Source organism: Panthera leo, chromosome A2, assembly GCF_018350215.1.
Source record: "Panthera leo isolate Ple1 chromosome A2, P.leo_Ple1_pat1.1, whole genome shotgun sequence".
NCBI classification, from domain to species: domain Eukaryota; kingdom Metazoa; phylum Chordata; class Mammalia; order Carnivora; family Felidae; genus Panthera; species Panthera leo.
The window spans coordinates 90,242,339-90,269,977 of record NC_056680.1 but is presented as its reverse complement, the minus strand read 5'-3'; the positions used below and the strand labels follow the sequence as shown (position 1 = coordinate 90,269,977).

Sequence of the window (27,639 nt, the reverse complement as noted above, 5' to 3'; positions counted from 1 at the left end):
ATTTTACTTATTTATTGATGTTTATTTTTGGGTGGGGGGGGGGGCAGAGAGAGAGGGAGACACAGAATCCAAAGCAGGCTCCAGGCTCGGAGCTGTCAGCACAGAACCGACGCAGGGCTTGAACTCATGAACCGTGAGATCATGACCTGAGTGGAAGTCAGACGCTTAACTGACGGAGCCACGCAGGTACCCCAGTAATATGAATTTTAATTGCTACTCAAAAGTGTAATAGAATGAGCAATATTCAGGAGATTAAATTCTAAACAATAATAGTAATAATAACAGGAATAGGAATTACTAGGTTGTGCCAACTGTGTACCAGCACTGTGTTAACTACTTTCTAATGTTGTTCTTCAGTATCATAATTATCTTACAAGGTAGGCATTATTTACTCCATTTTACAGAAAGTGTAATGAAAATCTAAAAAAATTCAGTAAGAACCCATATCCTATGAGTAGTGATCACTTCATAACCTTGTTCCCTGGCTTGACAGTTGAAGATCAGCATGACCAGAAAACAAACAAAACAAAACAAAACAAAACAAAACAAAACAGCAAAGGCCCAAGTTTAAGTACTTGTAGAGTGTAAAATACCTGTCCCTCATGCAATGGGGCAGTAGAGGGAGGTTTTTCTCTTGCCTAGAGAAGAGAAATTGAGTTGTGTAGAGTCTAACTATTTTCGGCATCCTGAAAGGTATTTACATTTTGATGCCATTCCTGTTTGGCTTGGTTTCTCTTCTTCCACCTTAACGTTGGCTTGTGATACTGGCCATGAAGGTGAAGGTGAAGCTCTACCATATCCCGGAGGGACGTTCAATACTGGAACAGCTGCAGGAGACTGTAGGGACCAAGGGAGGTGAGTTACCACCAGTAAAGAGAAGGTTCAGATGGGTTCTAGTCCTGGCTGATCCTGAATTGGTTCACTTCCCAGGAAGCTGGGTCCCAGCAAGAGTTTCTTACTTTGATGGCTTTCTTCCTTAAACCTCCAACTGTATAGGAGGTGAATATGGCTCTGATTGTGGATTGTTTTCTTGTTACAACATTTGCCTCTCATTTTCTGGTAGGTATGAGAAACATCTACAAAATGCCAAAAAGATTGGAATTAAAAAGGCGATTTCAGCAAGCATTTCAATGGGCATTGCCTTCCTATTAATATATGCATCATATGCACTGGCCTTCTGGTATGGATCCACTCTAGTTATAGCAAAAGAATATACTATTGGAAATGCAATGACAGTAAGTAGTTTTCCTAATATTGATGAAGAAACCGAAAATATTGTTTATCCATCTACCTTTTGTTTCCTTTCATACTCCTCCTTTTCGAAGTATGAGCCATGATTACAGGCTTTTTTCTTTTGGTGAATCTTTGCTCTGTCCTTTGGGCAGAGCTGGCCTTCTAGGATACACAAGGCACAATTATGAGTTGGGGCCAAAAAAGTGGCATGTATTTAGACCAATTGAAAAGCTATATAACATATAAAAGGAAATAAAAATTGGATACATTTATGAATGAACAAATATGGATTGGAGGCATCCTCTGTGCCATTGAGTTTCATCATGTAAGAAAGTAAACAGAGGCGCCTGGGTGGCTCAGTCTGTTGAGCATCCGACTCTTGATTTTGGCTCAGGTCATGATCCTAGGATCGTGGGATTGAGCTTGGTGTCAGGGCTCTGGGCTGGCAGCGTGAGGCCTGCTTGGGATTCTCTCTTGCCCTCTCTCTCTCTGCCCCTCATGTTCTCTCTCTCCCTGTCTCTCAAAATAAATAAAAATAAACATTTTTTTAAAAAAGAAAGTAAATATTATTATAGATAGGTCATAGTATGAGATAATGCTAAATTTATAGAATATAAAACATCGGCTATACAAAATATAAGGTGGAAAGTCATTTTGTTTCTCAGAATGAACATAGCTTTCTTTTATGATTCTAAAAATAACATACATTAGTTATACAAAGGATTAGAAAACAGAGTTTTCAAAATTATGAACTACTTACAGTTGCTTATAATCTATTAATCCATATATACTTAATGATAACTTTTGGGGGGCACCTGGGTGGCTCATCAGTTAAGCGTCCAACTTTGGCTCAAGTCATGATCTCACAGTTTGTGAGTTTGAGCCCTGTGTCGGGCTCTGTGCTGACAGCTCAGAGCCTGGAGCCTGCTTCAGATTCTGTCTCCCTCTCTCTGCCCCCCCCCCCACTCATGCTCTGTCTCTCTCTCTCAAAAATAAATAAGCATTAAAAAATTTTTTTTAAATGATAACTTTTGGTATAGATTCTCCAGATCATTCTGTATGTATGTATTTTTCTTTCAAAACTGGGATTATGATGCATATCTTTCCATAACCTTTTTTATAACCAGCAGTATTTTTTATAAACCAACAATATTTTGTGACCATCTTTACATGTCATTGATGATCAAAACAACATGTAACCAGTCAAATAGCAACCTTTTAAAACCTACACTTCCCTGTGTTTCTAAACAGAGGATACTGAACACAGTTTGGCTCTTTGGTGAAAAATGAGGGCCATTGTAAAAATTAATCATTTGAAAATGTTTTCTGGGGTGATATCTTCAGTTTCCAATGATATTGAGGGCTGTTTGCTCAATGAGCTTTCATAATTGAGGAGTCTATTCTTTCTCATTTTGGTCTCCTTTCTGGTGGTCAGCTCATAAGCTCTCCACCTTCTTCACTTCCTCATTTGCTAAATTTTGTGAAGGAGACAGAATCCTGACTCCTCTGTGACCTGGTTTCCTCATTTGTACTATGTGGATGGTGATATCTTCCCAGCAGGGCTGGAGAATGATAGTCATGATGTAGAGAACCCAGCAATACCCTCTTCGTAAAAGGCAGGAGCTCTGGTGCATGAGCTTTATAACATCTATTTTGGTAGAGACTTCTTTGCTTCCTTACTGGTGCTTACTCGTACTGCAGATAGTGGATAGATATTTGAATTCTGGGTATGTGAAGTGTTACTGTTACTGTCTTCAGAGAACAGTCAAGCTACGTGTAGATGTTTCATCATGACCAGAGAGAAAGGACTAATTTCTCTACATTTATGTTTTCCTAGTTATGTTAATTATATGGATTCCTGAAGCTATATTCCTGGTGCTTCTATATTAATTTAAAGGGAAATGTGTTAGAGTTTGTTTGCTATAGTATAGAATGATTGTGTAAAGGAATTAGTGCACACAGATGTGATTTAGTGGCTTATAATATGTGAACTGTTACTCTTTCATTAAAAATCTTATCAAAATACATATGGAAAATGCTATTTTAAAAATAGGAAATTCCATGGGACCAAAATCCTTCGTGTTTCATTTTGAACATTCTGTGTAATTTCATGTATAGGTGTAGAAAGTCACAAAGAACTGAATAACAATACTGATGGGAAATGTTTCCCTCTAGTGGCATTAGCTTCAGAGTCAAAGAAGTAGGTTTGAGAAATCTTTTTGACTCTGTGTAACTTCAGGAGAACAACAGATAGTTCAGCAAGCTAGACAAAAAAAATATTTTTGATGTTGAAGAAGCCCATTGAGCGACGGAATACTATATTAACCTTATAAATTTTGCCCTTTTGCTAAATAAAAAAACAAAATGTTAAAAGGATAAACTAAACTCAGTCCTTAGTGTAATATGTGTTTCAGTCATATCTGAGGTAACAATGGGCACCAGAATGGGGCTTGCTTCTAACTTTTCCTCATATTCTCCTGTTCAGGTCTTCTTTTCAATTCTGATTGGAGCTTTCAGTGTTGGACAGGCCGCTCCGTGTATTGATGCTTTTGCCAATGCAAGAGGGGCAGCCTATGCTATCTTCAATATTATAGATAATGTGAGTCACTTATTCATTCCATGTCAAAACATACTTTGAGGCTTGCATGCTTAAATTTGGCTTTGGGTTATAAATCCTGTGAACATTAATTATGTGAAAATAAGGAACCTTTTCTTAGTGAGAGAAACAAAGTACCTCTTATTAATAATATTTCTAAAAGTTTGTCTTAAAATAATAGAATAACACTGACCTCATTTGGGAAAAGTACATCTGCACTAATGTTTATTATTAGAGTTGAGAGTAAAAATGTTTGCTCTTCCAGGGTTTTCTCTTTTTCTCTTCCAAGGTGTAGCTAGACCAAGAATACTATGATTTTCATATGCAGGAAGAATGGGTGGAAAAATTAGCCGTGTATTTTGCTGTGGGTTGCCCCCTTCAAAGAAAAAAATCACTGCATGATTCATATGATTTTTAACCCACTATATTGAATGAGTTTTACCAGCTGCAGTGAAATAAAGAATACAATTTTCACATATTAAAACATGTTGATGCATTTCTGCGGGTAAAATGCAAAGTCGCTAATGAAATTTGGCCTTTTAATTCAAGCAGTTCCTTCTGTGTCATTGTCCTAAGTCATGAGAAAACTGCGTGGCTTCTGAATATACTTGCAGTTTACAATGCTCCTAAATAACTTGGCCCCAACCAACTTTTCAGTCTTCACAACCCAAATCCATGGCATGTGTTGTTTAGGAATAAGCTCATTTTCAGAACAAGCTAAAATACCTGGCTCTATCAATTATAATATGTCTTGTTATCACAGGTGTATAAGCATGCATCTCTGACCATTTCAAAAATGTATGAATATATGCCAAAAGCTTAAAGCAAGATATTATAAGAAATCGAATTAATATGCCCCTCTGTACTTTTCAGAAAATGTCTATTTTCTGAGAAGGAATATTTCCTTCCACACACACACAACACACACACACATGCACACATGCACACACAAAATCTACAACTAGGGTTCTGTCTCATGTGAAGGAAACTGAGCCATTCCAGGTCCTGTTTTTGGAATTTGCTAAGCCATATTCCTTAAAAGTGCAATTGTTTGTCCTATGATGGAATAGTCATTGAATTTTGTTTTATTTAGAGTCCTAAAATTGACAGTTTTTCAGAGAGAGGACACAAACCAGACAGCGTCAAAGGGAATTTGGAGTTCAATGATGTTCATTTTTCTTATCCAGCTCGAGCTAATGTCAAGGTATTGTAAGCAATATTTACAAGAATTCCTAACTCAGATGGATTGTTTCATCATTATAAAGGACCTAAACTCCCTATTATTTTGATATTTATATCCTTTTTCCTTTGGGGTTTTATTCCCTTATTTGATACTTTTTTCAAATTTAAAACTGAATCAAATTAGTCCCCTTTCAGGATTTTGTTGTAAATGATTCTTCTTCTCTCTTTTCCCTCACAGATCTTGAAGGGCCTCAACCTGAAGGTTCAGAGTGGGCAGACGGTGGCCCTGGTTGGGAACAGCGGCTGTGGGAAAAGCACAACAGTGCAGCTGATACAGAGGCTCTATGACCCTGATGAGGGTACGGTAAGTGGGAAGAACCAAGTTCTCCAAAGTGAAAGCTGGGTACCAATTAGCCCTTCAAAAGTGTTTTGTTTTGTTTTGTTTTTAGCAACAGTTGGCATGTGAATCAATTTTAGTAAAAAAGCTATAGACTTGCAATGCATCTAGACAATGCATTCAAACATTTGGACTGGTTTAACAAAAATATGCAAGATGATAAAAAGCCAAAGAACCTAGATGACCCTCTCTTCTGTTCTCACTGAGCACTTCATAACCCACTAAGTCAACTGGAAAACAGTCATCCAGGCCACTGAGACTGTTGTTTTCAAAGAATTTTGGGGTTTGGTCAAAAATATTTCATCCAGCATTTTTTGACAAGCTGATAATCAATGTCACAAGAAGTAATTAAATTAGGACAGTAATTAAATTCACCAAAGATAGTTGAGTTTTCTTAAATGTTGGAATATCTCCAGGGGAAAGTGGGATTGTCTCTTAAAAAAATGTCTTCTGGGACATGGGGGACATTAATAACCTAGGGTACATTTTTTACCTGTTAAAAACTTTCTTATAATTGAAACTTCAGGGGCACCTGGGTGGCTCAGGCAGTTAAGTGTCCGACTCTTGATTTTGGCTCGGGTCATGATCTCGCGGTTTGTGAGTTCAGTCCCCACATTGGGCTCCCCGCTGACAGTGTGGAGCCTGCTTGGAATTCTCCCTCCCTCTCTCTCTGCCCCTACCCCCCTCATGCTCTCTCATACTTTCTCTCTATCTCTCTTTCAAAATAAATAAATAAACTTAATAAATAAATAAATAAATATAATTGAAACTTCAACAAAAGGTGCAAGACATAGTCTTCACCCACATTTACTAATGATATTTTGACCCATTTACTTTATTGTCTTCTCTCTGTGTCCACACGTGCCTATAACATACATGCACATGCATGCCTGCACACACACATACACACACACACACGCACACACCCCACAGGCATATTTTTTTCTGAACTTTTGAGACTAAGTTAAGGACATCATGTCCCTTGCCCCTTAAATACTTCAGAATATATTTTCTAAGAAGAAGGACATTCTCTTACATAACCACAAAACAATTATCAAAATCAATAGATTTAATTTTAGTGCAGCACTAGCCCACAGTACATATTCAAATTTCCTCAGTTGTACCACCCTGAGGACATTGAGTTTACCTGATACTGAAATATAATTCAACAATTACGAAAACAGAAGATTACAAGTTACAAAGAAAAACAAAAAACATTAAAAGGCGCTGAGATAGAATAGAGATGGCAGAAATGAGTACAGAGTTTTAGGGTTCATGAATTATTTATTTAATTAATTTAATAAAATACACATTTTGGAAAAATCTGATATTACTAAGGAGGAACATAATCCTTTCCTCATTTGCTAAAGCTAACTCTGAATTGGCTCAAGTGTAAATATTTTTCTTTATTTTTTAAAAACAACCTAGTAAATCATGATCTCGTGGTCTGTGAATATGAGCCATGTGTTGGGCTCTGTGCTGACAGCTCAGAGCCTGGAGCCTGCTTTGGAATTTGTGTCTCCCTCTCTCTCTGACCCTCCCCCGCTCATGCTCTGTCTCTCTCTCTCTCTCTGTCAAAAATAAAAACATTAAAAAAAATTTTAAAACAACCTAGTAAAATACTAACCATTAAAAATACACATTTGAAAATATCTTATCTTTGAAATTATTATTGGAATAGGGGCATCTGGCTGGCTCAGCCTGAGGAGCATGAGACTTTTGATCTCGGTGTCATGAGTTCATGCCCCATGTTGGATGTAGACCCAAGTTAAAATTTTAAAAATTTTAAATAAAAAATAAAATAAAATAAAATAATTATTGGAGTAATATATAAACTTTAAATATACATGTCAACAGGAAAAAAACTTCAGAAATTTTATAACTCAGAGATATTCACTGTTTACATCATGATTTAACAATTTTCTTACTACTCAAATAATAAATGTCCAGTGGTATAGTTTTCATTTAATTTTTCCTTAAATTTCTCTTCAGTAAAAAAATCAGTAAAGCTTCAATAAAAGAAAGCAATACATAGAACTATGATTTATATATGATAAAACTATTATATTTAATATTTGAGAAATTTGGATCTATGGTAGGATATGAACATGAAAATCTTTGAGAATAAATATAATTATGCATTTGTAAAAAGTTTCAAGATATGTTCATTTATAAATAAATATGAAACAAAGCAATTATAAGGTACCAGCTTGCACTTATTAATTAAAAAAAAAAGCAAAATGATAAAACTCAGAGGTAGTAAATTGTAAAAGAAAAAAAAAAGCAGATACAGTGCTGGCACTGTAAATTATTAAATTCTTTTTAGAGTGTTGCTTATGCAACCTTTACTCAGCAAATAATAAATACCCAACATATACCAGTCATTGCACAGGTAAGTAATTGTTATCAGAGAAAAAAAATAAATCATACTCTTTAGCCTGATAACTCTCTACTTCTCCAGTGATTCTTCAGTGTTCCTTAAAAGAAGCCAAATGTCCAGCAGGTGGGAAATGCAGTAAATTATGGTATATTACATATTGTAAAAGATCATAATACCATGAAAATGATATGTACACTAAGTAAGTAAGTGGACATTTTAATCAAATTTAAATAGCGGTAAGCAAAAAATAATAGTATGCCAAAAATCTATAACCTATTATTGCTTATGGAGAATAATCCATCCGTGAAAAAACTGTATGTGTAAGATAACAAATATACTTTTTTAAATGTTTATTTGGTTTTGAGAGAGAGAGAGAGAGAGACAGAGAGAGCATGAGCAGGGGAGGGGCAGAGAAAGAGGGAGACAGAATCCAAAGCAGGCTCCAGGCTCTGAGCTGTCAGCACAAAGCCCGACACGAGGCTCGAATTCAGATCATGACCTGAGCCAAAATCAGACACTCAACCAACTGAGCTACCCAGGCACCCCAGTAAGTATACTTTTTATTTTTATTTTTGCACATTGCTGTTTATTTCTAATTCTCATTTATAACCATTTTTAACCACCACAATAAGGTAAATAAGTTAAATGTTAGCTAAGACTTTTTGTAACAAATTAAAGAGTCTTGATGCTTTGGATGTCAGATGGATTTAAAATATTTAATGGAAATATTTCTGTCTTTCAGATTAACATAGATGGGCAGGATATTAGGACCTTTAATGTAAGGTATCTCAGGGAAATAATTGGAGTGGTGAGTCAGGAGCCAGTGCTATTTTCTACCACAATTGCTGAAAATATTCGTTATGGCCGTGGAAATGTCACCATGGATGAGATAAAGAAAGCTGTTAAAGAAGCCAACGCTTATGAGTTTATCATGAAACTACCACAGGTAAAGACTTTGTTAATGCAGTTGCCCTTGAAATTAGAATTTGACTTCATGTGTCTGAGTTCTTTCTTCAAAGTTTAAGCTAATAATGTTTGAGATGCAAGGTTGTCCAACTTTGTTTAGGAAAATCCCTTAAATTATTCACTTGGGAGTATATGGACAGTCTGGTACATAAATCCTGTAAAATTTTATACAGAGTATATGTAAGTAGTTTTTTAGAATTCAGTATTCATTGATTTTATTGTAATTTAGGACTCATTACAATAGTCGAAATGAAGCTCCGTGTTGCCTTGATGAATTTTAGACTCCATAGCTTTTTCTATTTAAAATACATCAGGAACTCCTCCATGTTTTCTGTTGTAGAAATTTGAAACCCTGGTTGGAGAGAGGGGGGCCCAACTGAGCGGTGGACAGAAACAGAGAATCGCCATCGCTCGGGCCCTGGTTCGCAACCCCAAGATCCTCCTGCTGGACGAGGCCACATCAGCCTTGGACACCGAAAGTGAAGCAGAGGTTCAGACGGCCCTGGATAAGGTCAGTCAACCCTGAACACCTGAAGGACCGGCAAACTGAAGCTTTATTGGAAATTCTTGCCAGTGCTTTGTGAGTCTAGATTGAAAAACATAAACATAAAAGCAAGTGAAGCTCTCTCCTGGGGCTTTATTGATTTCCCTTTTCTGTCAAGTCACATTGCAGAGGGAGTAGATGGCCCATTAACTGGTGTGCTTTGACTGAAGTGCACAGAGCCCAAATCCAGGTCTATGCAGCGAGCCACGTAGCTTCATTTACTTCCTGCACATAGGCTGTTGCTTTGATCAGAAAGTAGTTGTGTTAAAATGTGCAGAGAAAAATCTTGTTATCTAGATGCTGGTCCAGCTGAAAAACAGCTCAAAATACTTGCCTTGTTTTGTAGGCAGTAACATTATCTTTATTCAGGAAGGCAAAAGGAAGGCAAAAGGAAATAAAGTTCAATTTGTGTGTTTGTCTAAGCACATAAAGAAGCAATGCATTTTAAGGATGCTGAGCTCATGTGCCCAGCTCAGGTATTTCTAAATCTCTCACTACCGTTTTTAAAAGCGGAAGCTTCGGGGCGCCTGGGTGGCGCAGTCGGTTAAGCGTCCGACTTCAGCCAGGTCACGATCTCGCGGTCCGTGAGTTCGAGCCCCGCGTCAGGCTCTGGGCTGATGGCTCGGAGCCTGGAGCCTGTTTCCGATTCTGTGTCTCCCTCTCTCTCTGCCCTTCCCCCGTTCATGCTCTGTCTCTCTCTCTCTGTCCCAAAAATAAATAAAAAAAAAAAAAAAAAAAAAAAGTTGAAAAAAAAAAAAAGCGGAAGCTTCACAGGAAGAACCTTATGTTGGGACACTCCTGTGATCAATGCTGATATCATCTGTACTAACAACACAGTATAATAACCAGAGTCAGATGACACCTTATAAATGGGTTTCACTCCTGTGATCAATGCTGATATCATCTGTACTAACAACACAGTATAATAACCAGAGTCAGATGACACCTTATAAATGGGTTTCAAAAACATAAACATCACAAATATATTTGGCTTGAGAAAGTTTAATAATCAAATGTGCAAGTTACTGAACAGCTACTATCCAAACTACCTCTTGCAACTTTAGAGACAAGCTGTATGTATCTTATTTTCTCAGGAAAATTTCTACCTGAATCCTAAGTAAACACTGTGTGTGCTATAAACCGTGTTAATCAATGCTTCCCAGTTTATCAGATTAATCTTTTGGCTTATCTCATATAATTTAATCTAATGATGATTAATGAGATTATAATTGTTCCTCACAAATTCTTACACTGAATTATATTGCTTTCATGTATGTTAAGTCTCAATATTGAGGAATCGAAATGTATACATAGGAAACTAGTATTTGGTTGGTTAATCAGGCATGACTTAAAGCAGGAAATTATTTTTTTAATGCATATATTAAAACAAAAATTAACTTAAAATGGCATTTATCTGTTGACATGGACTTTTTCAGGAGAAGTCAGGTAGGATAAGAAAGGTATTTATGGGGCAAAAAGTCCCATTCAGCCCTAGAGCCCAGGTCCCAATACTTTCTAGGATATAAGCATTCAATATATTAGCACTTTCTGTGCTAAAAGAACACAATTATTGGACATGTTATTTTTTTGTGATATGGATAATTTCAGAAAAATTGTAGTCTTGCAGGTTTTAATTCATAGTTGGACAAGTTACTTCATCAATTTTAGCAGTTTGTATTCTCTAGGATTATGACCCACACTCCCCAGTTGATAAACTTTTCGGTTTTAAAAATAGCTGATAAATCACTCATAATTTTTTTAAATCCTCAAGAAAAGCCATTAGCAACTTTGGGCGGGGGAGCTGTTAAGAGCACAGGCTTTGGTGCTAGACAGGCTGAGGGTGGAGTCCTGGCTCTGTTCCTTTTCTAGCTGCATGACCTTGGGCAAATTAACTAACATCTCTAAGCCTGATCTACTGCAGACTTAATTAGGGAGGGGGGGGGGAGAAATAATGTCATAGGATGATTGAAAAGATTAAATGAGTACTACATGTAAAGCTATTAGCACATGTCTTGCACATGGGAAACACTTGGTTATGTTAGCTGATGCTATTATTACGGTGACTACCATTACCATGATTATTATTAACTTAGGTAACTGCTGAATTGGTGCCCTATTGCTGCATAACAAACCATCCCAAATTCATACCTAAAACAGTAGTTGTGTGGATTGGCTGGCTAGACCTGCTGTTTTCACCTGAGCATATGATTGCATTTACCTGAAAGGTTGACTTAGCTAAAACAGTCCAAGACGGTCTTACTCACATGGTGGCTGTCGGCTGGGCATCTCCTCTGACTTCTCATACTCATACTAATACTCACGCAGTAGGCTAGCCTGACTACCTTACATGGCGTTTTCAGGACACTGTACCCAGAGGCAGAAACCAGAAAACATCTAGAGGCTTAGCCTCCTGGACTTACACAGTGTCATTGGCATCATATTCTGTTGGTCACAGCAATTCACAAGGCAGCCCCAGACTGAAGGAGGAAATAGATTCCACTTCTTAATGGGTGAGCTGTAAAGAAAATTTGACTATATTAAATCTTCCACAGCACACCCTCTCTCACAATTATTTATATTTCTCCCATGTGCAAAATAAATTCACCTCTTCCCAATACCCTCAAAATTTTCATGCAGATATGAGCTCAGGTTCAAAGTCTAGTATCTGAAGACCTGTATGTGGTCCAGATATGGATGAGTTCTTCACGTAAACCTCATCTTGATCCAGAGATCTGGGACTGAAAGAGACAAGTTTCTTCCACAGATACACCCAACATGTACTGTTGATTCAGGGATAGGATAATGGTAATCACTCTTGTTCAAAAATTAGAACAGGAAGCACATAGCAGTTACTGGTCCATACAATTCTGAATGCAGTCAGGTGCATGTAGCCAAATACCCCACTGCTCCAGGGAAAAGGAGCGGTCCTTGATTAAGGCCCAGTTCTATCCCCAGTAGTGGAACATTCTGAGCTCTTAGATCCTCCCTCTGAGAAGTCTTTCCTTTTCAGTAAGAAATGGCCTGTGTCTGCCTCTGATTAGCTTTCTCAGTATGCTTTCTGCATATAGAAATTTGGGACCTACAGGCCTCTTCATATTTTGAATTTTCTCAGTCTCTTTCAGTCCAAGCTGATGAATTCTCTTAAAACCTTAGTTTACTTGGAATCTGGCTATGGTTCACTCAAGCCTCCAAAGCCACATCTATAATTTTTTTTTTCAAAAATAAACTTCCCTCTACTTTGGGCTGTGTGTGAAGCTGCCATGAGAAAACCCTTACTTAAGAGTCTTAGAAACCCTTTTATGTAGATGCAGGTGTGTACTAGACTGTACCTTAAATCTTTCAGAGATTTTAACAAAAAATCTTACACACTGATTTGATCTTTGGCTTCATTTCCCTAGATGGTTAACGATACACTTTCCAACCAAGCAGGTACTGGGTCTTCTATGTTTCCTCTAAATTCACCTTGCAAACCAAATAGCTCTTTCTTTAGCTCACCTTTCTCTTTCCATACCTTATAAAATACAGCTATTGGAATCCAGTTGGCACTTTCAACATTCTATTTAGAGATCTCTGGAAACTAGATGTACAAGTTCAGTAGATGAAATAACTTTCTTCCAAGTGACTGCAGGAAACATTCTTAAGCAATTATTGCAACGTTGCATAATGCAGGTAACCCTCTTTCCAGGCTCCAATACCAATTCCCTTACTTTTTTCCTAGTCTTTACTAATAGTATTTCTTTTTTTTTTTTTAATGTTTTTTTTTTAATTTATTTTTGAGAGAGAGAGAAAGAGAGAGCATGCATGCACACACGCATGAGTGGGGGAGGAACAGAGAGAAAGGGAGACACAGAATCTGAAGCAGACTCCAGGCTCTGAGTGGTCAGCACAGAGCCTGATGCGGGGCTCGAACCAAGCTGCAAGATCATGACCTGAGCCAAAGCGGACATTTAATCAACTGAGCCACCCAGGCGCCCTGTTACTAACAGTATTTCTGCATCAGTTGTTTTAAGCCAAAACTTAGTGAGGTGGCTGGTGTGGTTCCTCTTTTGGTTTGCTTAGTCTCCCTCAGGCAGCTACTTCCAACTCAGAGTCAGCTGGACTGGAACATTCAAGATAGCCTCACCCTTGTGCCTGGCAGTTAGTTGGTGATGGCTGTTGGCTGAGGCAGTTCAGTTCTTCCCATGAGGCTTCTTATCTTCCAGTAGATTAGACAGATTTCCTTTTATTATATTTTCAAGGTAGCAAACACACAACTGTAAAGCCTTTTGAAGTCCAGATTCTGGAAATTGCACAAGTATCAATTCCTTCATATTCATTTGGTCAAAACAAGTCACAAGACCTGCCTGGAGTTGAGGAGATGGAGAAACAGACTTCCCCTCTGGATGGGAATGCCTGCAAAGTGTTTGTGGCCATGTTTAATGTACCATAGTTGCCATGAATAGTTTATAATCTATGTAATCGACTCCATATTTTGCAAAATTACTAAGCTAATATATTTTGCAGACAATAAATTGTATCTTTAAAAGGGAAATCTTTTATCACTGCACTCCCATCAATGTTACAAGTCAGTCATTGGGCCAGTCATTCTAAGGTATAAACTACATTTTAACAATGAAAAATTGAATTTTGCAGTTCATTATCTTTCCTCTGAGGAGCGTAAGGATATAGCACTATTTCATCTATTGTTATTCTTTCCTGATTACCTATCCTGTAAGAATATTTTCCTCTTGTGGATCATTTCTACATTTATCAGTACCTCATGTGTGGCACCACCTGACTGTAGTTATTTATTTAGTTATTTATTTATATGCCTTCTCTTTCCTGGAAAGAATAAATTCTCTAAGAAGCAGAATTACTGAATGGTTCATGTTTATATCTTTTTTTTAAAGTACACTCTATCCCAGGCTTGAACTCAGGACCCTTAGATCAAGAATCACATGCTCTACCAACTGAGCCAGCCGGGCACACCTATGTTTATATCTTTTTAACAATCGCTGCCTTGCACATAGTAGACCCTAAATAAATATTTACTGAATTGATTACTGTGATCCAGCTCATTGAAATCATACATGACTACGTAAAAAGAATTTAATGACCACATCAGCTTTTGACTCAATAGATAATGACTCTTTATCAAAACATACAACAGGTTCTTCAATATAAGATCTTAAAGAATACAAATGTAGATTTATTATTTTGATTTTTTAAAGAAAGTCAATAACCACAAGATTTTATACCTACATGACTCTCCTACTCACAGTGTTACCATACTGGAGGGGCAAGAGAAAAATAAAAAATAGCTTTCATGTGATTTTTATCAAATGACTCCAAAGGTTTCATTTTATATACCTCCCCCACCTCTTTTTTTTCCTCAGAAGTTCCAGAAAGGTTAATGGATCAGTACTCCCTTTGTTTGGGCCTGCCTTTCATCCCTGCACATCCAAAATTAGCAGAAGGTCCAAATTTCTTAATAGTTGGTGTCCTTGAATCTTGGATATTTATTTGCCAGTGTTTTTTCATCATTGGAACATCTGATAACTCTGAAAAGAAATCTCTTTATGTCAAATCTCTATTCTGGCCAAGATTTTTTGGTCAAGGGTGACAGTTACTAACTTTTAAATTCACCAACATATCCTTGGTTTCTCTTGCACACCAATCATTTACTCACAAGTCTGTTTGTAACTCCTCTGGGTTTTTTGTTTTTTTTTTTTTTTTAGTGTTGACATAGTATCAACCTATTATTATCATAATGTTAACATAATCACTGTTAGCAATTTACACATCACTATTTTTAGTATCATGAATATGATTAGACTGATCAAGTTATTTCCTATGCGCCTTGTCACACATGGACTGAGCCATGCAACTTCCACATCAGTAAGTATTTTTGAATGCCTCTTTGGGGCCTATGTACTAAAAATCAGACAGTCTTAAATGTCCAGTAGAGCAATGCTCTAGTCTCTGTCTTTTCCTATGGTTTAACTCTTTTATACTTATTTAAACACAGTTGAAGGTGGTTATTTTAGTGTAAAGACGGAAGGAGAAAGACCCCCCTTTTTTTTTTCCAGGAGCCTACACATATGGCTCAATACCATTTTTTTTGTATATTCCACCTTTCCCCTTCTGATAGACAATGCCATATTTATCAGACATTAATTCTTAAATGTTTTATGTCTATTTCTGGACCCTCTATTTTGTTTTATTGATCAAGTTGCCTATTCATGTGATACTGTCCCCTGGATTTTACTAATTTAATTGCTATAGCTTTTAATGGTGTAATATTTGGTGGAGGTATTTCCCTCTCACTAACTTCTTTTCCAGAATTTTCATGGCTGCTCTTTTTTTAAATTGAGATATAATTCATATACGATGAGGTTCTCCCTTTTGAAATGTACAACTCAGTGGTTTTTAACATATTCACTACATTTTGCAACCATCACCATTATCTAATTGCTGAAGATTTTCATCATCCCCATAGGAAACCTTGTACCCATTAGCAGTCACTCTCCACTCCATACTCACCCCAGCCCTTGGCAACCACTAATCTACTTTCTGTCTCTATGGGTTTGCCTAAGTTTGATTTTTCATATAAATGGAATCATACAATGCCTAGTCTTTTCTGACTGGTTTCATTCATTTAGCGTAATGTTTTCTTTCTTTTCCCTAATTTTTATTTAAATTCTAGTTAGTTAACATGTAGTGTAATATTGGCTTCAGTAGTAGAATTTAGTGATTCCTCACTTACATACAATACCCAGTGCTCGTCACAACAAGTGCCCTCCTTAATACCTATCACCCATTTGTCCCATTCCCTACCCACCTCCCTTCATTAACCTCAGTTTGTTCTGAATCATTAAAAGCCTCTTATGACTTGCTTCCCTCTCTTTTTTCTTTTTTTCTCTTCCCATATGTTCATCTGTTTTGTTTCCTAAATTCCACATATGAGTAAAATCAAATGGTATTTTTCTTTTTCTGATTGACTTACTTCACTTAGCATAATGCACTTAGCTCTATGCATGTCATTGCAAATGGCAAGATTTTATTCTTTTTGATGGTTGAGTAATATTCCATTATATGTATTCACCACATCTTCTTTATCCATTCATCAGTCAATGGAGACTTGGGCTCTCTCCATAGTTTGGCTATAATTGATATTAGCATAATGTTTTCAAAGTGCATCCATACTCAAACATGCATCAGAATATCTTTCCTTTTTATGGCCCAATAATATTCCATTGTATGAATGTACTTCATTGTGTTTATCCTTCGATCAACTGATGAACACATGGATTACTCCCACTTTTTGATTATTATGAATCTAGGCTGTCGTTTTAATTTGTATTTTTAACTACTTAGGTGAATTAAGCTGGACTCCAATAACCATCCTAATGATGTGGTTTTATTGCCTCAGAATAGAAATGGTTGTAAGAAGCTGTTATCTTAATAGAATTAAAGAGAATCAAAAATAATAACCTTTATTAATGACATAACATGAATAATTTGATGAGCATTTTCCAGGATTTAAATGCCCACTGATAAACCCACCAAGCCAACATGTGAGTTCACTGAACTACCTACTGGGGTGATTTGTAGATTTTAGCTTGGGGCTAGATGGGGGCACTTGTTAAAAAGCAGTTATGGGTCCCACTCTGGAGATAGTGATGCAGATGGTCTTTGAACTATAATTTAAACTGTCCTCATCTCGAACTACATTTTCACCTAAACTGCCTGCATGGAGCCCATCAGAATTACAATTGAAATCAGGCACTTCAGAAGAAACCCTAGAGAAGAACCCCGGAGAAGGCTGCATTTGACAATAATTCCAACATATTGCTGCTAAAGAGCTAGCATACCATATAACTGGCAAGATAGGCTCCCCAGACAAGTGTAAAAACACTTGAGAAAGGTCACGCCTTTTCTTGTTTTGCATGGGTAAGCCTGCACGGTGAGCTTGCAGAATTATCCATCCTTATACTGGAAGGGTTGGCCTCCTTTCTGGTCCAGAACTCAAGTGTCCCTGTGACCTTTCATAGATAAGGATGCCTGTGAACCCTAATCACACTGGGTAAGCTACTCTCATCCACCGCAAACACAGGCATCCAAATGCTTGACTGTGTGTGCTACTGACAGTATATCAACAGTGTGACCCTGCCACACCACATCTGTCCTTCTCCCTTTTAGGCCAGAGAAGGCCGGACCACCATTGTGATAGCCCATCGACTGTCTACAATCCGAAATGCAGATGTCATCGCCGGCTTTGAGGATGGTGTCATTGTGGAGCAAGGAAGCCACGGGGAGCTGATGAAGAAGGAAGGGGTGTACTTCAAGCTTGTTAACATGCAGGTATGTGTTCCCCAGGATATGTTTTTGCTTCTCAATATAGTATTCTTTATATTAGTAAAATATTGGGCAGCTAATGACGTGCTGAGAAATATAAAACTTCAGGAAGATACCTAAAATGTGCATCTGAGACTTCAATTCAGAATCAGCGAAAGAATCCTGCCTGGAAGAGAGAAAGGTGAGGGAGGAGAAAAATGTCAAAAACATTTTGCATTTATTCTTCAGGACAGAGATCCTTAGTTGCCTGGGGAATGTGTTCAAACTTGCAGGTCTTTTCCACCGTAAGATTAGGGACCATCGGAGAAGTGGTAGGAGTGAGGGGGCAATGCCAGGATCTCTAATGGTGGGAGGAGGGCCTTTGTGATTTTGAAACGCTTCCTAGAAGATCCTAACAAAACCGACAGCAAGATTCATGACTCTAGGAAGTGAATAGTTTTGTCTTCTTTGTAAAAAAATCATGCGCTGTAGCTCCTAAAACAGGTAATATTGATAATTATTGGTTTGTATTAACCTTGTATTGTGTTCACTTGTGCACTTTGCAAAATAAATAACCTATAAGTATTTTTCTATAAACATGATTCTTAGATCAAAGCAAATGTATATACTTCTATAAATATAACTGTAATTAGTATGGTCATGGACTTTTTTGTTGTTTTTCTTTTCCATTAACATTTCAGATACAGATCATCTGGATCCTAACATTTTAATGGGTGCTCGGCAGTCCATTCATTACATTAATATGTAATAAATTGCTTAGTCATTTTTCTAAAGTTGAATACTTGGTTTATTTCCAGTATTTCTCTATTCTAAATACATGTTTCTTCCTCTATCCAAAAGTAGAGTGTTCCTATGAAACCTTTCATAAGCCAAAATGGCGTAAAGCTTGGGGCACCTAGGTGGCTCAGTTGGTTAAGCATCTGACTTCAACTTGGGTCATGATCTTGTGGCTCATGAATTTGGGCCCTGCATTGGGGTCTGTGCTGACAGCTCAGAGTCTAAAGCCTGCTGTGGATTGTGTGTCTCCCTCTCTCTGCCCCTCCCCTGCTTGCACTCTGTGTGTGTCTCTCCCTCTCTCTCTCAAAAATAAATAAACATTTTAAAAAAATGGCATAAAGCAAAGAAGCAATTAGCATTAATTTACATAGAAAAAATTTTGAGCATTCCCAGACCCTCCAAATTAACCTGTCTTAGGCTTTTCTGATACCTTAGGATATACCTTGCTAACAGATGCACAGAAGAAATCAAGATACAGCACAGATGCTCGCAGATACAGTTCAAAGCTCTGACGGCAGTCAGAGTGGCTAAAATGAACAAATCAAGAGACTATAGATGCTGGAGAGGATGTGGAGAAATGGGAACCCTCTTGCACTGTTGGTGGGACTGCAAACTGGTGCAGCCACTCTGGAAAACAGTGTGGAGGTTCCTCAAAAAATTAAAAATAGATCTACCCTATGACCCAGCAATAGCACTGCTAGGAATTTACCCAAGGGATACAGGAGTGCTGATGAATAGGGGCACTTGTACCGCAATGTTTATAACAGCACTTTCAACAATAGCCAAATTATGAAAAGAGCCTAAATGTCCATCAACTGATGAATAGATAAAGAAATTGTGGTTTATATACACAATGGAATACTTTGTGGCAATGAGAAAGAATGAAATATGGCCCTTTGTAGCAACATGGATGGAACTGGAGAGTGTTATGCTAAATGAAATAAGTGATACAAAGAAAGACAGATACCATATGTTTTCACTCTTATGTGGATCCTGAGAAACTTAACAGAAGACCATGGGGGAGAGGAAGGAAAAATAAAAAGAGAGGGAGGGAGCCAAACCATAAGAGATTCTTAAAAACTGAGAATAAAAATAACTGAGGGTTGATGACAGGTGGGAGGGAGGAGAGGGTAGGCAATGGATATTGAGGAGGGCACCTGTTGGGAAGAACACTGGGTATTGTATGGAAGCCAATTTGACAATAAATTTCATATTAAAATAAATTAATTGATTAATTTTAAAAAAAGCTCTGGCGGCTTGTTGCTGAAATGCTGAGTGTAGTTCCGGGGAAAGAGCTTGGCGGGGCCGCTGTCCATGCCCAGGGGCACAGCCTCTCTGGCAGCGGCTACGAAACAAATGCTGATTGCTATTTTCACTTTTCATCTTTCTTCATAGGAGCAAAAATTCTCTTCATATTTCTTTTTGCTAGCGTCAACAGGTACTAATGTAGATCTTTCATAAAAATGAAGTAGCATAATGCTGATGTTCAAAAAGGGGATACCTATACTGTCCCTTGGAAACATGGTACTAAAAATGTTAAGTCAAAAATTGGCTTTACCTTTTGACAAGTAACTTCTCTGAGCCTCAGTTTCCACATTTAAAATACTAACTCTAGGGGCGCCTTGGTGGCTCAGTCGGTTGAGCGTCCGACTTCGGCTCAGGTCACGATCTCGCGGTCCGTGAGTTCGAGCCCTGCGTTAGGCTCTGGCCTGATGGCTCAGAGCCTGGAGCCTGCTTCCGATTCTGTGTCTCCCTCTCTCTCTGCCCCTCCCCCGTTCATGCTCTGTCTCTCTCTGTCTCAAAAATAAATAAAACGTTAAAAAAAATTTTTTTTTTTTAAATAAAATACTAACTCTGGGGCACCTGAGTGGCTTAGTCAGTTAAGCATCCGACTCTTGATTTTGGCAAAGGTCATGATCTCATGGTTCAAGAAATCAAGCCCTGCATGGAGCTCTGTGCTGATGGAAAGGAGCCTGCTTGGGATTCTCTCTTTCTGTCTCTCTCTCTCTCTCTCTCTCTCTCTCTCTCTCTCCCCCTCTATGCCCCTCCCCCACTTACTCATGCTCTTTGTTTTTCTCTGTCTCTCTTTCTCAAAATAAATAAATAAACACTTAAAAAGTACTAAATCTACCATGCAAGTTTGTTATAAGGTTAAGAAATAAGCAACTGATTATACTAAACAACAACAACAACAACAAAAACAACAACTTCAAAAGAGTTGCTCTTATGGTATGCGAATTGTTTCAATAAAACTGTAGTTTTTTAAAAAGAAGCACTCAGGGGGTGCCTGGGTGGCTCAGTTGGTTAAGCATCCCACTTTGGTTCAGGTCATGATCTTAAGGTTTGTGGGTTTGAGCCCCGCATCAGGCTCTGTGCTGACAGCTCGGAGACTGGAGCCTGCTTCAGATTCTGTGTCTCCTTCTCTCTCTGCCCCTCCCCAACGTGTGCTCTGTTTCTCTATGTCTATCAAAAAAATAAATAAATGTAAAAAAAAAAAATTTAAAAAGAAGCACTCAACACAAAATAGATGCATGATAAATAATAGTTGCTGAAATTTAAAAGTCCTCAAAGTAAAAATACCAAATGAAATGATAGAAAGTATTATACCTCTTGCCACAATTTGCCAGAGAATGTTTTCCAACAGAACGGGAGTAAATTTTACTAACTGCCTCTCTTTATATGTCCTAGCCATCACAGGGTCTTTATCATTTCCCTAGTTTAAAAAATATGAATAATGTTCCTTTAATTCAGTTTTAGTTTTCATTGTATTAATGGGTACTAAGGCTGTGCGGTTTTGCCTGTGAAGACACCTTAGATCCTCAAAAGAGGTGGCCACTTTCTCCCCTGTCTGGCCTGCGTCTGTGCCCCTAAAAGAATGACCTTCCATTCCCACTGGCACTTAGGCTGGGAGGCTGCTGGGGGGTAAGGACAGCTCTGACCTTTCTCTAGGTATTCCATAACTTTTTGTTCCTGGGAGAAGTTGTACAGTGAAAGATGGAACAGTGTCGTGTGATAGACAAGCCCTGTCACCAACTAGGCACTGGTTTCAGCAAGTCATTGCGTTTTGGCGTCCTCGGTTGTTAAATGAGTGGAGTGTGCACTAAGATGACTGCTATTTCCACTGGCTCTGGCATTCCGTGATTCTTAGCCCCTTTGAACTTCTTGTCTTGGTACTCTCGCATTTCTCATTTCTGGTGTAGGCTTTACTTAACCATTTATTTGCTGGTGCTGTTGCAGAGATGGAGGAAAGAGCCGCAGTGGGCCTGTGTTTGCTAAATGCTCAAACTAACGTGTTTCTTTATTTTCCAAAGCTGAACCTAGTGTTAATAAAACCTGGTCTTGGTTATGTTTCTAAGTAGAATAGTCACTGCTTTTTCATTAGTTGGATTATTGGCTCTTAGTTGTTTCTTTTATTTAAAAAAATTTTTTTAATGTTTATTTAATTTTGTCAGAGCATGAGTTGGGGTGGGGGGCGGGGAGGCACAGAGAGAGAGGGAGACACAATCTGAAGCAGGCTCCAGGCTCTGAGCTGTCAGTACAGAGCCTGACACGGGGTTCAAACCCACAGAGGTTGGTTAGATCATGACCTGTGAGCCAAAGTCAGATGCTTAACCGACTGAGCCACCCAGGTGCCCCAGTTGTTTCTGTTACATGTATACTAACTTCTTCCTGATTATAAGTGTAATGCACTCTTATTTTTAAAAATTGAAGCCTTAAAAAAAAAATCCAAACATGAATATCTTTGAAACCTGAAAGACTCCCCATAATCCAAACCCCTGTTGATAATCACTAACAGCCATTTAGTATATGTTTTTCATCTTTGCTAGCCTGAAAGAGCTAAACAGGATTTCCAGATTTCTTTAATTTTCATGAGATTGAGCCTCTTTTCACATGTTCAGTGGCCATTTGTGTTTTTTCTTACATTAAAGTGTTCCTATTTTAGGCCATTTTTCTGTTGGGTTGTTCATGACATTCTTGTTGACTTCTAAGAACTCCTTGCATGAAAAGGAACTATACTCCTGCATGTATTGGAAATATTTTTCCTGCTTTGCTATTTCAGTTTCACTATGTAGTTTGTTTAGCTACCATAAGACAGATTTAAAACTGTATGTAGTTATATTATCATTTTTTTTCTCTTCACGTCTTCAGGATTTGGAGTTGTTCTTAGGATATTCATCGTATTTTCTTTCAACATTTATTGTTTTGCTTTGATAATTAAATATTTAAAACAGCTAAAATACATTCAGGTGTAAGAAATAAGGGCTAGTGGTTTTAAACGTATACTTCTCATCACCTGGCAGAAAGTGGCCATCTTGACTTTGGAGTTCAGTGACCTCAGCACCCACCAAATGAGGGCTTCAGGTAGGACACAGAACAACGTATTACAGGAGAGAGAGAGGGATTGTTCATTTGGTCATAGAAGGCTAAAATCATAATGGGCTTATTGGGAGAACTGTCTGTTGAGGTGGACCCTTCGGTAGCATGGAGATGACAAAAAGAGGAAAAGAAAATGCCTTCATCAGTGGTGGTCCAGGCCATGAGCTAGAACTTGGGGGAGCCAGGAGTGAGCATGTGGTGAACCTGTGGAAGATTTTTGAGTTGGGATGTGATTTGAGCAGAACCGCCCTTTAGAGAAAAGAATCTGGTACCAGTGTGGGAGTGGATGGTAGCGAGGATGCAGGGATCAGTTACAAGGCCAAGGCTTTAGGTTCGTTTGGGTTAGGAGATGGTATAAAACAGTTCCAGTTATAAGCAAGTAAGGAAGTCCACCAAGCAGAACGTATCACTGCAATGTGGTTCCAGGCACATCGGTGATACTTTGTCAGGTATCAAAAGCACAACTGGAAAGCTAGGATCAGATTATATGCAGAGCTCTAGATAGGCCACTGTAGGTGCAGTAAGGCACAGTCATAGGATTGGATTTGGGGACAGGACCTGAAGATGAGGAGCAAGAACAAGACAGACAATACTATAATAACTCAGGCCCTGTATAATCCATTAAGATGTGCACTTGAACATGGAGAAAGCAAATGGAGAACCAGACTCAGATTCCCACAAGGTTGGCTTGATGTTCTTCGTCATGCATTGAGCTAGAGGTCCTTAAGTTACCTTTAGCTTGGTCCCTTTAAGGAGAGAATTGATCCCATGCAGGCAGTGAGGCTTAGCCTGCAAGTGAGGTCACCTGTGATGACGTGAGTCTGAGCGGGACACAAGGAAGAAAATGATTACAGTCAGCTAGTCAAGGAAAGCAGTTTAATTGCCTCCCATGGGGAGTGACCCAGCTTTTCTTTGTAGCTTTAAAAATGAGCCCTTGGTAACGTTTCTATTTATTCTTTTTCCCTTTGGTGGTGGTCATGACCTGGCCCCTGCATTCTTGCATGTTGACAGAACTCCTATATACCTGCCAGATGATGAAAATTTGGCCTTTTAATTTTTGGGAAACACTTTTATACTCCAATATTTATATTGTTCAAATTGAGTTTAACCTTTCTGTCCTTTTTAACCTTGAACACAACTTCTGTGTGTTGTAACACCTCTTTACGGTTTTCAAGCTAACCTTGATTGAAAAGCTGTTAGAGAATCTTAAAGTCATGACACATGTAATATTCACCGTGACTCCATGGCTCTAAACATGGAGGTTATCTCCCTTTGGGGACACACACACATGTGCACAACTTAACATTTTGTTCTTCTTTCAGACATCAGGAAATCAGATGGAGTCAGGAGAATTTGATGTGGAACTAAGTAATGAAAAGGCTGCGATAGGAATGGCCCCCAATGGCTGGACATCCCGCATATTTAGGAACTCCACCCATAAAAGCCTTAGGAATTCACGAAAGTATCAGAATGGCCTTGATGTGGAAATCAAAGAACTCGTAAGTTGCTTTTCACTTAAATCTTTTGTGATATAGTTTGGCCGTTGAAATTCTTATCCTTGCAAGTATATTGCAGGCACAGATGATTCCTACTGTGAATTATACCCTTCCTGGAAAAAAGGAAATTGCAACTTTTAAATGTATTGGACAATGAATAGAAATCAATTCCAATTAAAAGTGGACTTCTGGTAGATCCAGATACACAGTCTGTGTTTCGATGGTTAAAATTAAAAGTAGATACTCCATTCATCTTTGAGATCCAGAGATAAAGCTAGTCTAAAGTAAAAGGCTCCGATATTTGCATTCTGTTAAGGGACTAACCTCTCATGGCCTGGGCTGAAAAAGCCAGAATAACATCCATCTAAATAAAGTAAGACTCTGCATTTTTCTTTGACATAAAAAAGCGTTAGTGGTGAGAAAGCCAAGGCTAGTATGGCCATGGCTCTACAGTTCCCTTGGACTCAGGCTCCTTTCATCCTTATCTTCACTATCCTTGCCTGTGACTTGCACCCATGTGACCTAAAAGGGCCCCTGAAGCTCCAGCTGTAACATCTTTATTCCCAACAGCAGGAGGAAACAGAGATTTTCCACAAGTTCCATACAATGCTTTTATTTATATCATTGGCTGTAACTTCATCCCACGGCCATACCTAGCTACAAGGGAGGGTAAGAAATTGGATCTTTTTACTGTATGCTATTACCACTCTGAATTGGATTGGAATTCTCTTACTAAAAGAAGGGGAGAATGTTCAGAAATAGCAAAAGTTGTATGTTCTTTAACACTTCTCACCCAAAGACCTGTGATATCATTAATTCAAGTCAACAGAAACTTTTGTAATCGAGGGGAAATCCATTCCAAGAAAACATAGTTTCTTATTTCACGAGATTGTTTGAAGACACATTACTTGATAAAGGTTGAGTTTATTTTTACTCTTGTCTTAGCCTTAAGAAACTAATCGTACTGAGAGTTCGTTGCATCTGTTTTTCTCTGCCCACAACATTACTTACTGCAGAAATTACAAGGGCTCCCTTAGAGGTCTTCATCTTGGTATATTTATGAAAAGGAGAGTAACAATCATACTATTGTGAATTTGCATTATCTGAAGTAATATAAATACCCCCCATCTTTTGGCTATGGAAGTCTCCAGTTTTTTCTCATTTATGTTAAGAGCTGTGCTGCTAAGTCTTTACAGTCTGGTATTTCAGAGGACCACTTGAAGGGAAATGCACTTCCCTTGAAGAACTGCACAGAGAAGAGAGGAAGGCAGAAAATGCCACAGTCAACAAATTGTCACAAGTACCATCAGAGAGGGTTTGACAGTGTGCCCAAGGAGAGGGAGGAATTAAGTGTGATGAGAGGGACCTGGGGACACCTGTTTGTGTGTGTTGTGTTGAAGAGCATTCTGAGTAAAAGCTCATTTATCAGGCTGGAGACCAGGTCTTAGAGATAATGCTAACTATTGGGGGGGGGGCGGTAAAATAAAACAGAAAATGGGTGGCTTGAAAAATGAAAGCTGAGTAGAATCTACCCCTATGTTCTCTGTTTCATAGAGACCCAAACATGGGGCTCCGCAGTGGCTCAGTCAGTTAAGCATCCGACTTTAGCTCAGGTCATGATCTCACGGTTCATGGGTTCAAGCCCCATGTAAGGCGCTGTGCTGACAGCTCAGAGCCTGGAGCCTGCTTCAGATTCTCTCTCTCTCTCTCTCTCTCTCTCTCTCTCTCTCTCTGCCCTCCCCCACTTGCACTCTGTATCTCTCTCTCTCTCTCAAAAATAAACATTAAAACAACAAAACATAGAGTCCCAAACATGACCTATTTAAATGACCATAAGGCTATGGGATTCCATGTGCACCTTTTCTATCTAGTTTAATTTTACAGGATAATATTCTGATTCCAAAAGTAGTTTATATGACCTAAATCCTTCATGTTTGAGCAGACCTTGAATTTGACATTTGCTGAGAATCTGATATGGGCCAAGCACTAGGATAGTTTCTAAGGATATAAAGACATAGTCTGCGGGTGGGTGGCTCAGTTGATTAAGTGGCAGACTTCAGCTCAGGTCATTATCTCATGGTTCATGGGTTCGAGTCCAGCCCCGAGCTCTTTGTGGACAGCTCACAGTCTGGAGCCTGCTTCAGATTCTGTCTCCCTCTCTCTCTGCCGCTTCCCCACTCACAGTTTCTCTGTCTCTCAAAAAATGAATAAAAACGTTAAAAAAATTAAAAAAATAAAGACATAGTCTTCACCTTAAAAAAAAACACCCAACATATTAAAAAACAAGGCTTGGAAATAAATAAACGGGGGAAAAATGCAAAATAAGCTAAGCTTTGAAATAGGAGAAGCCAAGGAACAGTGATAAAAGAAAAGGGGCATAATTAATTTGGTTTTGTGAGTTAGGAACACGTCACGGAAAAAGGCAGCACTGGACAGGGTTCCTGGGGGTGAGGAGACCAGGTCCAGGTTCATAATGGTATCCCACATTTATAAGGACATTTATCCATCTTTTCATGGGTATTATCTCATTTAACCCCAACATCATCCTTGTGTTGAGTTGGGACAAAATTCTAGAGCATTTTGTGCCCAGGTCCTGCCTCTCCTCCCTCTGCTGAGCTAGTCACATCATGAAGACTGCTTCTTGAGTGAACAGCTCTTACTTACCTTATGTAATCTGTGGACACTGTTAACATTTTATAACAGACCATCTTACTCTCTAGGAGACTGGTGTGGACTGGTTATTCTCAGCACCTAGTTTAGAAGTTCTTTGAGGACAATGCTGTGTCTTTGTCTACAAACTCTGGTGGTAACTGTTGTGTTATGACCAGTTTGTCCTGATACATAGATGTATGTGTGTGTGATAGGATGAAAATGTGCCACCAGTGTCTTTTCTGAAGATCTTGAAGCTGAATAAAACAGAATGGCCCTACTTCGTGGTGGGAATAGCATGTGCCATTGCCAATGGGGCCCTTCAGCCGGCATTTGCAATCATGTTCTCAGAAATGCTAGCGGTAAGTTTGAAACCATCATGTAGTAGTTTGAATTAAATGCATTCTCGGGGCACCTGGGTGCCTCAGTTAAACGTCCAACTCTGTATTTTGGCTGAAGTCATGATCTCATGGTCTGTGAGTTCGAGCCCCACACGTTGATGGTGCAGAGCCTATTTGGAATTCTCTCTCTCTACCCTTTCCCCGCTTGCATGCTTTCTCTCTCTCTCAAAATAAGTAAGCTTGAAAAAAAATAAAAATTAATAAAAATTAAAAATCCGTTTTTGTGCTGACCTCCCCACTGGGTCCATTTTGGAGTAAAGCTTCCTCCATTTTGGAGTAAGCTGAAGTTTTTAATTCCCCTTTG

General features: G+C 38.5%; 1 protein-coding gene across 2 annotated transcripts in view; it reads left to right on the top strand.

Annotated features, from left to right (window-relative positions):
* The window catches only part of ABCB1 (ATP binding cassette subfamily B member 1), a 217,708-nt gene that overhangs the window by 162,060 nt on the left and 28,009 nt on the right, over positions 1-27,639 (top strand). The window contains exons 8-16 of one of the 2 annotated variants that reach the window (XM_042916949.1): positions 1,064-1,235; positions 3,719-3,832; positions 4,923-5,033; positions 5,250-5,375; positions 8,531-8,734; positions 9,095-9,265; positions 17,480-17,641; positions 24,112-24,288; positions 27,150-27,296. The exons of the other annotated variant lie outside the window; for it this stretch is intronic. Coding sequence (XP_042772883.1) covers positions 1,064-1,235; positions 3,719-3,832; positions 4,923-5,033; positions 5,250-5,375; positions 8,531-8,734; positions 9,095-9,265; positions 17,480-17,641; positions 24,112-24,288; positions 27,150-27,296 — 1,384 coding nt within the window. The remainder of the gene's footprint in view (positions 1-1,063; positions 1,236-3,718; positions 3,833-4,922; positions 5,034-5,249; positions 5,376-8,530; positions 8,735-9,094; positions 9,266-17,479; positions 17,642-24,111; positions 24,289-27,149; positions 27,297-27,639) is intronic. 2 annotated transcript variants of the gene reach the window in all.